The 17206-nt window shown below is 25.1% G+C and overlaps 2 protein-coding genes across 3 annotated transcripts; both read left to right on the top strand.

Moving 5' to 3' along the window:
• Positions 1–5272: 5272 nt before the first annotated feature.
• On the top strand, positions 5273–6306 carry LOC124912355 (non-specific lipid-transfer protein 1-like). The gene is made up of 2 exons (XM_047452964.1): positions 5273–5724; positions 6051–6306. Exons 1-2 carry the CDS (start codon positions 5357–5359, stop codon positions 6058–6060), a joined length of 378 nt encoding a protein of 125 aa, XP_047308920.1. The 5' UTR covers positions 5273–5356; the 3' UTR covers positions 6061–6306.
• Positions 6307–12691: 6385 nt separating this feature from the next.
• On the top strand, positions 12692–13514 carry LOC124912274 (non-specific lipid-transfer protein 1-like). Of its 2 annotated transcripts, none has more exons than XM_047452865.1 (2): positions 12692–13158; positions 13189–13514. In XM_047452865.1, exons 1-2 carry the CDS (start codon positions 12768–12770, stop codon positions 13203–13205), a joined length of 408 nt encoding a protein of 135 aa, XP_047308821.1. In that variant the 5' UTR covers positions 12692–12767; the 3' UTR covers positions 13206–13514. The 2 variants fall into 2 exon arrangements, with proteins under 2 accessions (XP_047308821.1, XP_047308822.1); XM_047452866.1 differs by having other exon boundaries at positions 12692–13135; positions 13253–13514.
• Positions 13515–17206: the final 3692 nt, after the last annotated feature.

A 17206-nucleotide genomic window follows, 5' to 3' on the forward strand; every position in this document is an offset into this window, starting at 1 on the left:
TGCAAAGTCACTAAACACACATGTTTCTACAAGATCATCTCTATCCAAACACAATGGTGAACTACAAAGTGACCCCTTCTTTATCGTAGTACCGTTGGAGTTCTTCAGTAACTCACTCTCACTCTCACTCATTCTCAACTTGCTTTTATTGTCAATTGAGCATGTTTGTGCATGCGCGTTCCCACTATAACTCATTGGGTGGAAGACAATCGTATTCTTTGTTACCTTTGACATGCACTGTGGGCTACTTATTTAGTCATCATTACCGATAACTCTTACAACATACTCCAATGCAAATTGGACTGGATGTCTTGATGATCATCGTTCCACCATTGTCTATTGTATCTTTCTCGAATATAATCTTTTCTCTTGGAACTCTAACAAGCAAAAAGTTGCTCGTTCCAACATTGAGTCTGAATATTGTGCCCTTACTCATGTCACTGTGGAGCTAGATTGGTTACCATCTCTTCTTGGAGAATTACATGTCACTTTGACATGTGTCCCCACTTTGTGGGGTGACAACATTAGAGTTATATTTTTGTCTGTTAATCCTAAAATTCATGCACGAACCAAACACAATGAGATTGACTTTTATTTCGGCAGTGAGCGTGTTGCTAAAATCTCTCTCAGTTAAATATATCTTAACCCACGATCAATTAAATAACAATTATATTATTAATATAGTTGAAAGAAAAATTTTGGGATGAATGTTGAAAATAAACGTTAGTAAAGATTGAAAAAGAAAAATGATAGGAGTGAAATAACATGTTATTATTTAGAAAAGTTGAAGATGAAAAGTAACTATGAGAGACAAATAATCATGGAAGTATTAAAAAAATAAAATTGGATTGGAGTGTAGAAAAAAAATAATGTATTTATTGTGTTATTTGTAATGATTTGATATTTGAAATTTCACATTAACCTTAATAAAACAAAATACATTTTATTTTTAATATTAATATAATCGGGTATCGGGTTTGAGTTTCACATATGATCACTTGAAGCAACATTTTTCACTTTGGATGATTTCATCATGGCAAAATATTGTCAAGAGTTTGTATGTTGTGGCATATTGTATTGTTCCTTCGGGGTTGATCTTTGGTAAAGGGAACATGCATTCAGAGTCGTGTCTCAGTTATGTACAACTCACTATGGTAGTTTAAGTGACAATAGTGATTTTGAAGTCACGAGTTCAATTCTCAATTAGAACGTTTTAAGTTGAAGTGAGTGTCATGATGGTGAGAGGTGGAAGGTCATGCTAGCATCCTACATTAAAGAAAATGTATCTTCTAGATATGATGTGCATTTGAGGTGGTTTTGTAACAAAATTGAGAATGAGTTATGTGGGATTGCAAAGGAATGCACGATGACCAAAGCAAAGTGTCATTTGTTTTCCTTTATTGTTTGATTTAATATGGCCTTCAAGTTTCAAAATAAAAATATAATATTCTACAAACCTAAATTACAGTTTGTATCATATATGTTCTTGTTTATTTTCTTCCCACCTAACTAAGATTGAGATTTTGTTGTTACAAGGAAAGTTCACCATCAAGGCTTTCACTTTGTGTCCAATTTTATTAGGATGAGGTAAAAGATAGAGATGCATGTTGAGAGAGCCATATATCAAGCACAAAAGGTGTCCCTTTACTGATCTTGAGAGAGCCTTTCATAGCAATCAAAATTATCTTTGAAGTGAATGCCTTTTTGTGAGGGAATGAATTGGATGATAGTGTTATTTCAATTTTACTCATTCATTGCAACATTCCAAATCTTGAGGCCTCTTAAGGCTTTTAATTTTGCAATTCTTCTCTTTATTTTCTTCATTCTGACCCATAGAAGACAATAGTCACATTACTTATTTTGCTCATTGCTTTATAAACACTCCCATTTATAGTTTTGTTGAACCTTCCTTAAGAAACCTCTTTAAGTTTGGTTATGAGTATGAGATCATTTCATCATTTGAATCTTAAGGATCTACTTTGGTTAATTTGTTGTTTCTCCTCTTTCTTGTTGTCTTTCCTTTTATAATGAATCTTGTGACTTTATGTGATGTGTTTTTTTTTTTCTTTCCATTTTGGACATCTTAGCACCGCATCTAATCTCAGATGCTATGATTTAATACAAGCTGTTTATTATTTATTTGTTCAAAAATGTTGATTCTGTTAGTTTGTATGCCAACAGATAGATTGATGGAGCCATTGATTGATTATATTACACAGCCAAATAAAGTTTAATTTCAAGATAAGAATTGTAAAACTCATATCAAACTTCTCATCATAATCTTAATTGTTATTTTTTTCCTTCTCCATGCACGAACCCGATTTAAAATATTCAAATCTGACTATCAAATACCCACGAATATCAAATATACGGATACCCATTCTGGTCTATAGGTCTTAATTTATGTCATTTAACTTAGAAATGGTATAAAACAAATTTAATCATTACATATAATTCTTAAATAACTTTTTCTATTTATTTTTTTTAATAATTTTCACTATTATATATATATATAAAAGACATACCAAATCTTTTTACTTAGATTGCTTGATGCATGGGTCTTATTAATTTTATATAAAATATGATTTTATCACATTTTTTTTTAACTGTTCAATAATTATTTTTTTTTATTAATTATTACTTTTTCAATTATTCAATCACTCATTTTAATAACAAAAATACATTATTTATTTTATAAAATTATTATAATAATTTAATTAATAAAAAAACTCAAATAACTTATTTTCTTATAAAATATTATAATAATAACTTGTAAATATATATAAAACCTCTCTAATTGTATATTCTTACTTAATTTATTTAGTGTTTAACTATAATTGCATTTATCTTCTATCAATCATTTATAGATAATGATTTCAAGTATAACACTTTCAAAAATAAATTCTTTTAGATAAAAATGCACTATTTATATTTGTTTTGGTTTGAAAAAATTACATATATAAAAATTTATCAATCTTTATTATAGAACTTAAGTTATTTAGAAAATTTTCATCTTTTCATCCCGACTTTCACCTTCATTAATAGTCTATATGTAGATTAATTTTTATAAACTTTTGTTTTGAAAAATACATATTATCAATTATTAATTTTGGTTTTTGTCGACGTTACCTTATATTATTTATTAATTATTTTTTCATATAACTCTTATTTAAATTTAATAAGAATTAAAATATATATATATATATATAATAGTAAATGTTTTATTACTAATAAATGATGAGCAACATTGATTAGATCTCAAACAGGACTAAATAGATTTTAGTAGGACCCTCCATTAATTGTCGGGCCATTATGTTCAAAACTTCATAATATCAAAGCACAGCTATATACTAACGCCATATTTGTAAGTAAATATTATAGTTTTTCAGATGTTGTATTTTTGTTGAGTTTTTAAAAAATTAATTTCTTGAATTTAGGTTACCACAAGAACCCAAATTAAGCATAACCCATCGTACAATCAATGTGATCATAATGAAAATGGAGAGATTTCAACATTTAGGTAAATACCATTCTAATTCTAACTTCGTGAATAATAAGATACTTAATTTTGTAGGACTTTATTGTTCAATTGTTATTTATAATTTATGGTATGTAATATATATATATATATATATATATATATATATATATATATATATATATATATAATATTTATTTATTAGTTATTTGGTATTATTAAATTTTATTCATTTAAATATTTATTTAAGTATAAATGAGTAAAAATAATTCTGATTTATTTAGAGTTATCTTAGTCATATTAATTAATATATTTATACACCAAATATTATAAATATAAATTAATAATTTAAAATGCCCAAGCTATCTCAAAACCAAAAACCAATTCTAAAACTCAAAATATATTAAACGTCATATCAAACTCATGTTCAAACTCAAAATAATATTCTTAAAATAAATTTTTTTAAATCAATTTTTAAATATTACTTATATATTTATTAACTTTAGAAATTAAACTTCAATACATTTTTTCATGTAATTAGACAAAATTATAATAAAATTAGTTATAAATTAATAATTATACACATAAAAAATAAATTAAACATCATTAAATAAACAAATTGATTTCTTAGTTTGTATTTGTGTTTTTGTAAAGATTGATAATAAAAAAAAAATCATTTTCAGATTTTGGAGTGGTTGGAAAAAAAATTCATTTTGATTATCAGTTAGAGTTTAAAGTAAAATAGTTATCATAATTTTAAAATATTAAAAACTTTATTTGTGAAAATAATGGTTATTTGAGAGTAACAAGGATAAATTGATAATTATTTTTGTTTATAATTATTTTAGTTATCTTGTTTAAATATATTATTTATTTATTTTATTAATATTAAAATATTTGATATAATTTTTTAAGAATAATATAATTAGACAAAAATCAATTAATTAATTATTTGATAATATGATTTTAATATTTTTTTATTAGAATTAATTTTATTATTTATTTAAAAAATCAATGAATTTTGATTTAATGATATCATATTTAAAAAATTGATTCGCTTTTAATATTAATTTAAAATAATTCAATTATAATAATTTATAAGTTAATTATATTATTAAAAATAAAATACTATGTTTAAATTTAAGTAATAAAATATTATTTTAGTTTAATATTAAAATTAATTATATAGTTATTTAAATAATATGATAATATAATTCTTAATCATACCTCAAAACTACTTGTACAAATAGTTTCATAACACATAAATACACTTTAATTTAATTATAATTAGACTAAATTTTTTAATTTATTCTATACATATCTTACAAAAACCTAAGTTATTATTTGGCATGCATTTTAAAACTATCTTTTAAGTTTAATTAGCTTTATATTAGTTTTTGACATAATTATTTTAATTTTATTTTGCTTTGATATTAGAAGCTAGTCTAGCCCATAATTATTTTTTTTAATTCAACTTAAAAGTTTAAGACATTTCAAAAACAGTGACATTTTGTATATTAGAAATTTTTTTACTACTAGAGGCAGATTTAGGTTAGGATTAGTGACTTAATCTCACAAGGTAAAACCACATTGTATCATCTAATTCTAATTTATGAATTCGTCGGCAGCCGCTGGGTAGATAATTATTATAATTATATTTAAAAAAAATATTGATAAAAAAAAAATTAATTTTCTTGAAAATTGAATGAGGTGACATGTCTGAGTCTCTTCAGGCAGGACACCTGTGAAGTGCTATAGGTCCCAATTTCACTATAAAACGAGAGCATGGTTGTTCAGATTTACTCACAAAAACAAACAAGACTTGATTTTGTTGAGCCACCATTAATTAATATATCTCACTGTTTCTTCTTCTTTCTCATGGCTAGGTCAGGATCAATGAAAAAGATGAATGTTGCTTGTGTGGTTCTAATGATGATAATGATCATGAGTAATATTGCACCCCAAGCCCATGCAATAGGATGTTCTGATGTCCTTTCTTACTTGAGGCCTTGCATTTCCTATTTGACTGGAGGCGGCGCCGGCGCCGTACCGACCAACTGCTGCGATGGAGTCAGCTCACTTAATAATGCAGCAAAAACCACTTCCGACCGCCAGGATGCCTGCGTATGCTTGAAATCCCTCGCCGGAAATTTTCCTCCTAAATCTGTTGCCGCCGCCGCCGCAATTCCTGGAAAATGCCATGTCAATGTTCCCTACAAGATTGACCCCAAAACTGACTGCACCAAGTATCTCTCTCCCTCTCTCTTTCTCTCTCAGAAGTTTCTTGAGCTTGTATGATTTCAATTTTTGTGGGTTTTTGCTAAAACTTATGTTTCATTTCATTCTAAGAAAAAACTAGTTTTGTTTAATGACCATTAGGGTATTTTGGGATTGGGTTTAGGGTAAAAATCCAAAAATAAAAGAAATATCAAACAAGATGAAGAAAAAATTACTTAATATTTTAAAATGTAAAAAAAAATGAAGAATGAAAATAAAGAGATGTATATGTTATCATGTCATTATTGAGAAATAAATTAATTTGTCTAATAACATATTTGATGCAATTTTACAGGGTGGTGTAAGGTTGAGAAATGGCTTGATCTATTTAAGTACTAGTATGTATCAAGTATGAAGAAGAGAAGAATAAAGATTGAGAGAGAGTTGACCATGGATCTTGATTCATATCTTCACTTGTATTGTGAAGCCTCCATCTTGATTTGAGAGCTTCTTCTATTACATATATATGCATCTTTTTGGTGAATGGTAATCATGTTTTTCTACTTCATGTTATGTTTGTTACATGTATTCAATTATGTCTTTAGATTGGATCTCTTTTCGTATATGATGAAATATCTTAATAATGAGTAAGGGATTCTAGGTATGCATGAACAAATGTGAGTCCTAATTAGGTTATAACAATGGTAAAAAACAAAAAGGTGAATCTCCTAGTAAACTTTTAGACCAAGAGAATAACAAGAGGGATTTATGTGGTAAAAAAATAAGGGATAAAAATCCAACCATTATATCAACTATCTAATCAATCATTTTATTAACCCTAACTAACAAAACAAACCAATAGTTCTTGTGCAAAACGAATCCTATAAGAAACTTTTTCTTTTATGAATGATTTATATATAGATTCTATAACATTTTAATATTATACTTTAAAATATTTTTTATTAGTAAATAGGAAATAGGAAATTTCATAACTATTTTGAAACATCAAAGCAACCCAAACAGAATTAAATATAATTTTTGACAAAAATGTTTAATAAAGAGAATACAAAGAATATTTTAAAAAATTACAATTCTATATTGTAGAGTGTAAAATTTAACTTGTAACTCATCCCCATGAATATGCTTTTGTCTTTAAATTCATTTTTCTTTGTTGTATAGATAACTCTTAATTATAATAATGACAACTTCAAATATATCCTATGGAGAAAAGATAAATCATATATATGTATTTTTGTAGGCCTATATGGTAATTGAGTCAAGAAATTGTATCATTTTCACATATTGGACTTAATTTTTGAATGTTTCAATATTAATCTCCTAATACCACAATTTTAATAATTTCAGATTTTTTTAAATAACAAATAATTTATTTTTGATTTTTCAACTATTCCCGCTATCACACATTTTTTCAAACATTCAAACTACATTTAATAGTTTGAAATACATATATTTTAAAAAATATTTAATTTAAAATATAAATACGTCTAAATTGGTAAATCATATACAAAAATATGTCGTTTCGAATTTCTGTAAAATAAATATCAAATTTATCTTTATTCAAATTTTCTCAAAAAAATTCTTAGATCATACATTTGTTTAGTCACCCAAACTAATTTTCAAAACGTTTATAAATATCATTTAATTTACAAACATGTCAAATTAATTAAATAAAAAAACAAAAATGATATGTTGTAATAGAAAAACACTTGTTTTTGTCTATTTAGAAAAAAAAACTCAAAATGTTAAATTTTGATAGTTTTTTTTAAAACGCTGGGTATGCTTCTCCTATGAAGTGCGACTAATCCTTACGGGTTGATCTTTTCACGTGTAATCTTTGTGTTATTGTTCTACATGTCAATAATATATTTATTTTCCAAATTTTGTAAAAATAAATTATGTGTTGATTCTTTAGTCAAAACTGATTTTTAAATAAGTATCCGATTTGATTACTTTTATTACCAAAATTTTGAAGAGATATTTATATTTTGTATTCATTTCTAAAATTAAAAAAAAAAAAATGACTTTGCAGAGCGAACATTTTACAGACATGAACCATTTTCATCTGGGCTTGTTTTAGAAAATAGTTTTTTTGTTTTTACTTGGGTTTTCTCCTAAAATCCCTTGTTTGATAAAAAGTAGGAAAAAATTAATTTTTAAAATTTAAAAACTAATTTACCCTTTGATTTTATAGAATATGGTTTAGGTGAGAGAACGATGGTTTAGAGAGATGATAAAATTATAGGATAATTTTGGTATTTAAATGGATAAAAGAATTGATTAGATTGTTGATATTATGTTTGGGTTTTGGGATAAAAATCAGGTAATATCTCAAATTAATACCCCAACATCAAACAAGCCCCTAATCGACCCAAATAGTTTGTTTCTTACCGCCTACCACTATTACATAGGGGTATGAGCTTCAGCCTTACGAGAATCTGGTTGCACCACTTCGATCTTAGTTTGCAACATAGGTTGTGTGTTAATTAGAGGCATTCCCTTTCTTTAATTGTGGACACAGAATCTAGCCGATGTCCGACCCCTAGAACTCTCCCTCTACCACTAATGACATTCATGGTACAACTTATAGCCTCCCCGTACCCAAATGCGTGAGTACATTTAGGGTTTGCTAAGAAAGTCGATTGAAGACCGATGTTCGATTTGACCATTTGACTTCTCCTAACTCTCTTACAATAACTCTCTTACAATGTTCTGTGTCGCTTTACCCTAAACACTCACTTGAGGTTGTCCGTACACAAGCAGACAGTACGCCTCGCCTCGCCTACTAACAAAGGACCAATCTTCCTGCTCTTAATAGAAAACTTATTTTTTCTAGACAAAGAAAGATAGAAAGAACTCCACCACCCCAGCCACTTCTCTGTCTGAAATCTGCTAATCGAACTTTTGCCGCTACTATTCAAGATAGAAAAAATGTGTTTGGGGAAGAAAAAGAAGAATTCAAATAATTGAAAGCTGCTGAGCTTAAACAATTATAAGAAATTTATTGTCAAAGTGGTGAAAAACAAAAGTGTATTTTTTTTCAGTTTTGAAATAACATATTAATATATAATAATAAATAAATTAAATATATATATATATATATATTTTAAATGAATGAAATTTAAATAATTTGATTAATCAATTGAGAAAATTCTTACTATGGGATTATTATACTATGTAACATAAAATTTTATTATTTTTCGGTTAATTATCTCACGTCATTTTATCTCTCATTCTTTTCTTACAAATTCTTTCCTAAATCATTTCTCATCTTCATATATACATTTCTTTTAAATTTTTTATTATTTGAAAAAGGAATAAGGGTTACGATTTAAATACTCTCATTTATTAATTAATTAATAAGTACTATAATGACCATTCTAATTGTATCATGGTAGCTACTAAAAAGTATATTTTTTTAATTGAATATTACAATAATTATAAAATAAAAGAATTTCATTTGAAGTGACATAAATAATTTTTATTTAGTTAATGAAATTAAATAATAAATATGGTTTAAAAATTGAAATATTGGAGTAAATGTGCCGGACCCACTAAATTAAATGTTTCAATAATAATCTTTGCAGGTACGTGTTCGATTTTATTACAAATTACCATATTTATATGAAAAATAAATTTAGAAATCACTTCCACGGTCAAACTACAAGGCCTGGTTAGGAAGTGGTTTTTTTTATTTTGTCTGAGTTTTTTGTTTAATAAAAAATAGAAAAAATTGGATTTTAAAATTTAAAAACTAATTTTCTCTTTGACTTTAGAAGATATGATATAGGTAAGAGAATGATGGTTTAGAGAGAAGATAAAATTAAAGGATAATTTTAGTATTTAAATGATAAAATTATTTGATTTAATAGTTGATAATATGTTTGGATTTTGGATAAAAACTGAGTTTTATCCCAAAAACTCCTTCATCAAACGAGACCCAAAAAAGTCTAAAAAATATAGATTTAAAAATATTGTTTTATGCCATTTAACATGAAAATGGTCTAAATCAAAATCAATTATTAAATAAATTTCTTAAATATATTTATTCTATTATTTCTAATTCATTTTCACAACTATATATATATATATATATATATATATATATATATATATATATATATATATATATATATATATATATATATATATATATATATATATAATTAATAAGAATTTATATAATTAGCATTTATTCCGTGTTTTTCACGAGTAATAATATAAAAAATCGTACAAGAAATATTACGATAAAAATGTGATAACATTTATAATTTTATTTTTAACCATTTTAAGTTTATGGGATGATCAACCCACAATCCGACTCAAAATTCATTTACTCTCACATTGCAGAACGATCTCTAAAATAATTGATACAGTTTGATTTCTCAACTCATTTAGTTTGACTTCTAGAGTCCATTTATTTCCCATACTACGAGTGAAAGGAAAAATGTAAAGACTATCATTAAAATAGCATAGACGAGACTTACTATATTCATATGTATTATGTCTCATGTCTCTATAAATATGACGGAATTATTTCATTATTGCTCACTAATAATAGTGAAATCTATAGCGCAGAGTCAAAAGAGAATTATGACATTAAAAACAATTGATGGACCAACACGTTCATCAAATTTTGTATTGAATTTAAAATATAAAGTGTTATTAGCCTAGTTGGTTAAAATATTGTACTTATTTTTGTTATGTTATAAGTTCGAACCATACCTATAGCATTTTTAATTTTATTTTTAACCGTTATAAGTGTATGGCGTGTCAACCCACAATTCGACATAAATATCTATTTATTCTCACATATTTATTCAAATTAATTACAGCTCTCGACTCGAAAATCTCCGGACACTTTAAAAATTAAGCATCATATTGTATTATATATATATATATATAATTTTATATATATATATATATATAATTTTATCAGTTTTTTTAGTATTTAATAATTATTTTTATTAATTTTAATTTTTCAATTATTCAATCACTTATTTTATTAACAAAAAAATTATGTTTATTTAATTTTTATAAAATTTTGTTTATAGTTATAAAAAAAAGTATTATAATAATTTAACTAATAAAAAAACTCAAATAACTTATTTTTCTATTAGATATGATAATATTGACTTTTAAATATAGAACCTATCTAAGTATATATTTTTATTTAATTTATTAATTTAGTGTTTAATTAGAATTTCATTTATCTTTATATATTGATTCTTGTAAATGTTGTTTTGAAAAATATAGAAGAAAATAAGTAAAAAAATATATAATAGTAAATGTCTTATTAATGAAAAACATTGATTAGGAATTAAATGTATATAAGTAGGACCCTCAATTAATTGTCGGGTCTTTATGTTCCAACCGAATATCAAAGCACATCTGTCAACTAACGCCAATATTTTTAAATAAATATAGTTTTTCAAATATTGAATTTTTTATGTTGTACTTGTAAATTAAAAATATATTTTAGAAAATTATTTAATTTAAATTAATATCTCAATAAAATATTTTAAAAAATAATAATTAATTTTAGTTTTTTTTTTTTCTTAAATCCATATCCCAAATTGAGTCAACTAATAATGTGATAATGTGTTCTTAATAAAATAAAAAAGATACATTTCAACGTTTAGGTTGACACCATTTTTACATTGTCCTATCTTAATAGCTGTTAATAAATTTAGTATGACTTTATTTTTGAATTTTTATTTATAATTTATGGTATGTATTATATATAATTAATACTTGTTTATTGCTAATATGATATTATATAAATTCTTATTAATTAAAATTTATAGATAGTTTTTTATTTTAAATGGAGGAGAACTAGTATGTCATCATATAATTATGATTTTTTATTTTCATTCAAATCGTTCAAGTGAAAATCAAACACGATATTAGAATTTTTGATTATGTCAATTATTTGAATAACTAATTAGTCAATATATCAATTCATCAACTTATTATATTAATTAATATATTCTTATAAATGTAAATTAATAATTTGAAGTAATCTAACAGTTAAAGTTTTCTTTTGATTCATTGTAAATATAAATACAAATTTGGAGAATTTATAAAAAAAAATTGAGAAAATAATGTTTATCTTATAGAAAAATGATAATAAATTAATAAAAAATTATGTATTTTAAAAGAATTTTTTTATTTAAACTACGATTGGTTTCTAGATTACCATATCGATGTTAATTATTGAGAAATGATTGAGAGGGAAAATTTAAAAAAGAAATGAATAAGGGAATAACGTGGTGCAATTTGATTGACTGGAAAAATAATAAAATTTATCTCTACTCCCACCTTATATTTATTTATTTTTTTCAACCAATAATGTAACTTTATAACACAAAAATAAACTTTAATTTATTATAATTACAATAATATTTTTAATTTATTCTATACAATTCTTATTAAAACCTAAATTATTATTTAACGTCTCTTGTCATGCATTTTATAACTATTTGTTAAGTTTAGCAATGATATATTAGTGTACAAAATCAAACTAAACGCATCCTTATATTTGGGTCAAATTGAGATTTTTTAAATTATTTAAACAAAAAATAAAAAAAAATTAATATATAATGATAAAACAAAAAATAATAATTTAAAATAATTTTTTTTTAATACTTTGATTATTATATTAAATATTATATATGGTATATTAGAAGGGAATAAAATGGAGTTTATTAAGTTGGGTTATTATTGTATTTTATATAAAAAGTTAGTATTATACACCACAACCACACATAAAAAAAAAAGTGACTTTAATTTAATAACTTTTAATAGTAAATTTAATTGCAATTTCAAGTTGCATGAGTTGTTGAGAGAGTTATTATAATTATATTATTTTAAAAGAAAATGTAATAAATATAGGTGACTAGTCTGAGTGTGTTCATGCAGGACACTTGTGAAGTGATAGAGGTCCCAATTTCAGTATATAATAAGAGCATGGTTGTGCAGAGTTTCTCACAAAAACAAACAAAGACTTTTATAAGTTGTTGAGCTACAATTAATATTATATATCTTTCTTGTGATGGCAAGCTCAGGATCAATGAAGAAGATGAATGTTGCTTGTGCGGTTCTAATGATGATAATGATGATGAGTAATATTGCACCCCAAGCACATGCAGTAGCATGTCCTGCAGTCTTTTCTTACTTGAGGCCTTGCATTACCTATTTGACTGGGGGAGGCGCCGGCGCCGTACCGACCAACTGCTGCACCGGTGTGAGGTCACTTAATGATGCAGCAAAAACCACTCCCGATCGCCAGACTGCCTGCGTATGCTTGAAATCCCTCTCAGGATCTTTGCCTGCTCAATCTGTTGCCGCCGCAGCCGGAATTCCTGGAAAATGCCGTGTCCCTGTTCCCTACAAGATTGACCCCAGAACTGACTGCTCCAAGTATCTCTCTCCTCTCTCTCTCTCTCTCTCTCTCTCTCTCTCTCTCTCTTTCCCTCTCTCTCAATATTGAACTTGAGAAATAATTTGTCTAATTACATATTTGATGCAATTTTACAGGGTGGTGTAAGAGATTGAGAAATGGCGTGTTCTATTTAAGTACTAGTTTGTATCCCTAGCTAAGTATGAAGAAGAGAAAAATAAAGATTGAGAGAGAGTGGACCATGGATCTTGAACTCTCATTCATATCTCCACTTGTATTGTGAAGCCTCATACTTGATTTGAGAGTTTCTTCTATTTACATATATATGCATGTATCTATCTATCATCTTTTTGGTGAATGGTAATCATGTTTTTCTACTTAATGTTATGTATTTATGTCTTTAGATTGGATCTCTTTTCTTAATAATGAATGAGGGATTCTATGTATGCATGAACAAATGTGAGTTAAGATTAACAATTATAACAATGGTAAAAAATAAATGGGTGAATCTCAAAATAAACTTTTAGACCAAGCGAAAAAAAGTTCGTTTTAAGAGACCACAAAGTCACGGGTTCGATTTCATTTGAAAACGCTTTAAGTTTAAGTAGAGACCATGATTGTGGTGTATCATGCTAGTTTTTCTTTAATAAAAAAAGTAATATAATGTGGAGTAAAAATAATATTGGAGTTTAGATTTCATGTTTGTTTGAATTGGTCATTTTTGGATTGGAGTTATGAATAATTCAAATTGTTGCTAGTCAACAACTTCTCTAGTACAAGTACTTGTGGTGCCATCCTTTTATATTTTGCAATGTTACTTTATCATTTAACATACAACAAAGAATCTCCAATTGATTTCTAATAAATATGCTTGATCACTAGCATTATATTATGGTTTAATCTTTTTCTTGAGAAAAAAAGAAATTTATAATAATGGTCTAAGCAAAATATTTAAGCATTAGCAAAATCAATAAATACACCTACAATTATAAAACTAATAATATTTATAAAACTATTTTACCTTCTACATATTTAATTTATAAATCGAACCAAAATTACATTTTCCAAACAACTAATAGTTAGTAAAAAGACAATATCTTATGTATCATACATCAAAGTTTTCGAGTTCAATTTATAATGATATATAGTATTAAGGGTAACAATACCTTTTTAAATTTTTTTTTATCATGTTAAACTTGACTTTGGTTGAACAAGGCCCAATAGTGTTACTACGTGCCCCAACAAACAAATCAATTAACTTTGTTCTTGTGCAAAACAAATTCTATAAGAAACTTTTTTCATTTTTAAATGATTAATATAGATTCTATAACTTTTAAATATTATACTTTTAAAAGAATTTTTATTAGTTAATAGTAAATTGGAAATTTCATAACTATTCTGAAACATCAAAACAACCCAAACAGAATTAATATAATTTTGAGAACAAATGTTTAATAAAGAGAATATAAAGAATATTTTAAAAAAATTATAATTCTATATTCTAGAGTGTGTAAATTTAACTTGTATCTCATTCTTTATCTTTAGTGTGCACCCATGAATATGCTTGTCTTTAAATTCATTTTTCTTTGTTGTTGATAACTTTCTTAATTGTAATAATAAAAGCTTCAAATAAATCCCTCTATATGTATTTTTATAAGGCCTCGTTGCTAATTGAATCTAGAAATTTGGTTTCTTTTCACATATTTGACTCAATTTTTGAGCGATGAATCACATCTTTAGTTATTTGAGATTCTTTTTATATGAACAAACTCATCATATTTTCATTTTATTAATTAATTTATGATATTTGTAAAAACAATAATAATAATTATTTTTTATAATTCTTTATCTATTCACCCTAACACATTTTTTTAAAAACATTCCAACAGTATTCGATAGTTTGTAACGCATATATTTAAGAAAAAAAAATACTTAATTTAAAATACAAATACGTCTAAATTGATAAACCAAATACAAAGTTATATATTTCAAATATATGTAAAAATAAATATTTTATAAATACAATAATAAATGGATGTCTTTATATATGATGACTTGTTGGTCTTTCATTTTCATCATAATAAGACATTTAATTCATATTACAAGTCATATAAAAATTATATATATATATATATATATATATATATATATATATATATATATTGATATGAATAAGCAATTATAATTTATTTCTTTTTTAACTCTTGCTTATAAGAATATTAAATTTATCTTTATTCAAATTTTTTTATTTTTTTTTTTAATTTATACATTTGTTTTGCAGGTCACCCAACTTAATTCTCAAAACATTTATAAATTTCATTTCATTTATACACATGTCAAATTAATTAGAAAAATAAAATAATATATTGTAATAAAAAGACACTTGTTTTTTTCAATTTGAAAAATTGAAACTCAAATTGTTAAATTTTGAGAGTTAAGCCAACCCAAATTCGAATATCAAATAATAATTGAGCAATTTTCAATTAAAATTAATTATCATATCAATTAGAACAACAGTATTGATCTATTACCTAGTATAATTTAATATATTACTACAATAAATGAATAAATATTTAAGCACCGACTAAATTTGACAAACCTTGCCTGCCGTTACTTTTCTCTCCTACCTACTTTTCAATCGGCCTCTTCAATTTCTTACCTACCTATATTGTCATTAGGCTGCCTTAAACAATGCAAAAAAATAAAATAAAAATAAAATAGAGTTATTACGTGGGGCATATTTATGGTCATCTAACCATTTCGTTTAAATAATTAAATTAATCAAATATTATCTTATCAAGCATTTATTCATTGTATTTGCACGAATAATAATATAAAAAACTGTGAAAAAAATATTACGGTAAAAATGTGATAACATTTTTTATTTTATTTTTAACTGTTTTAAGTTTATAGGCGGGTCAACCAACAATTCGACTCAAATATTCATTTACTTTCACAGCACATTGCAAAACGATCTGTAAAACAATTAATATAGTTTGATTCCTCAACTCAATTAGTTAATATTTAGAGTCCATTTCTTTCTCGTATTACGAATGAAAAGAAAAATATAAATACATTAAAGTAGCATAGGCGAGACTTACTATATCCATATGAATTGTGTTGTCTATCTCTATAAATATGACAGAATTTTCCATTACTGCTCACTAATAATAGTGAAATTTTTAGCGCAGAGTCAAAAAAGAAGTAGGACGGATTAAAAATCATCGATGAACTACCGCGTTTATTAAATTTGGTGTTGAATTTAAAATATAAAGTGTTATAATTAGCTTAGTTGGTTAAAAGGGTTGTACTTGTTTTTGTTAAGTTGCAAGTTCGAACTATATACTTATAGCATTTTTAATTTTATTTTTAACTGTTTTAAGTTTATGGGCGGGTCAACCCACTAGATTGCATGTTCGAACTATACCTATAACATTTTTAATTTTATTTTTAACCGTTTTAAGTTTATGGGTCGGTCAACCCACAATCCGACCCAATTATCAATTTACTCTCACATATATATCCAAATTAACCACAGCTCTCGACCCGGCAATCCAGACACTTTAAAAATTAAGCATCATTATATATATATAAATTACATATTAATACATTTTAAATATTTTGACAAAAAAAAAATTATACAACCTCAAAAACCATCAATTATTATATTTTAAATAATCCAAGTTAATTAAATAATCTGAATCCATATCTGACTTAAGTTTGACGAAAATAAAAGTAATATTTAATATTGACGGAAGAATCCAAAGAAACAAAAGCAATGGTTTTTGGTAGTCATTGTAATTTATTTTATCTAACCTTGATGGATAATAAAAACTTATTTTGGTAAATCAAATAATAAGAATCAATATATAATATATCAAATTATATGAATTCAATTTTTAAAAAGTCTTAATTGAGATTGAGATATTCTTATATATATATATACATAATATTTTATTATTAGATATCGAGTCTAACATTTTTATTAATTTAAATCTTAATTTGTAGTAGTAACATGTTGGTGTGTGAGGAAATATTTGAATTGAACACTTATTAGAATTGATACTATAATAATTTTAGTTGAATTCAAA

The sequence above is a fragment of the Impatiens glandulifera genome, chromosome 8 (assembly GCF_907164915.1).
Source record: "Impatiens glandulifera chromosome 8, dImpGla2.1, whole genome shotgun sequence".
NCBI lineage: Eukaryota > Viridiplantae > Streptophyta > Magnoliopsida > Ericales > Balsaminaceae > Impatiens > Impatiens glandulifera.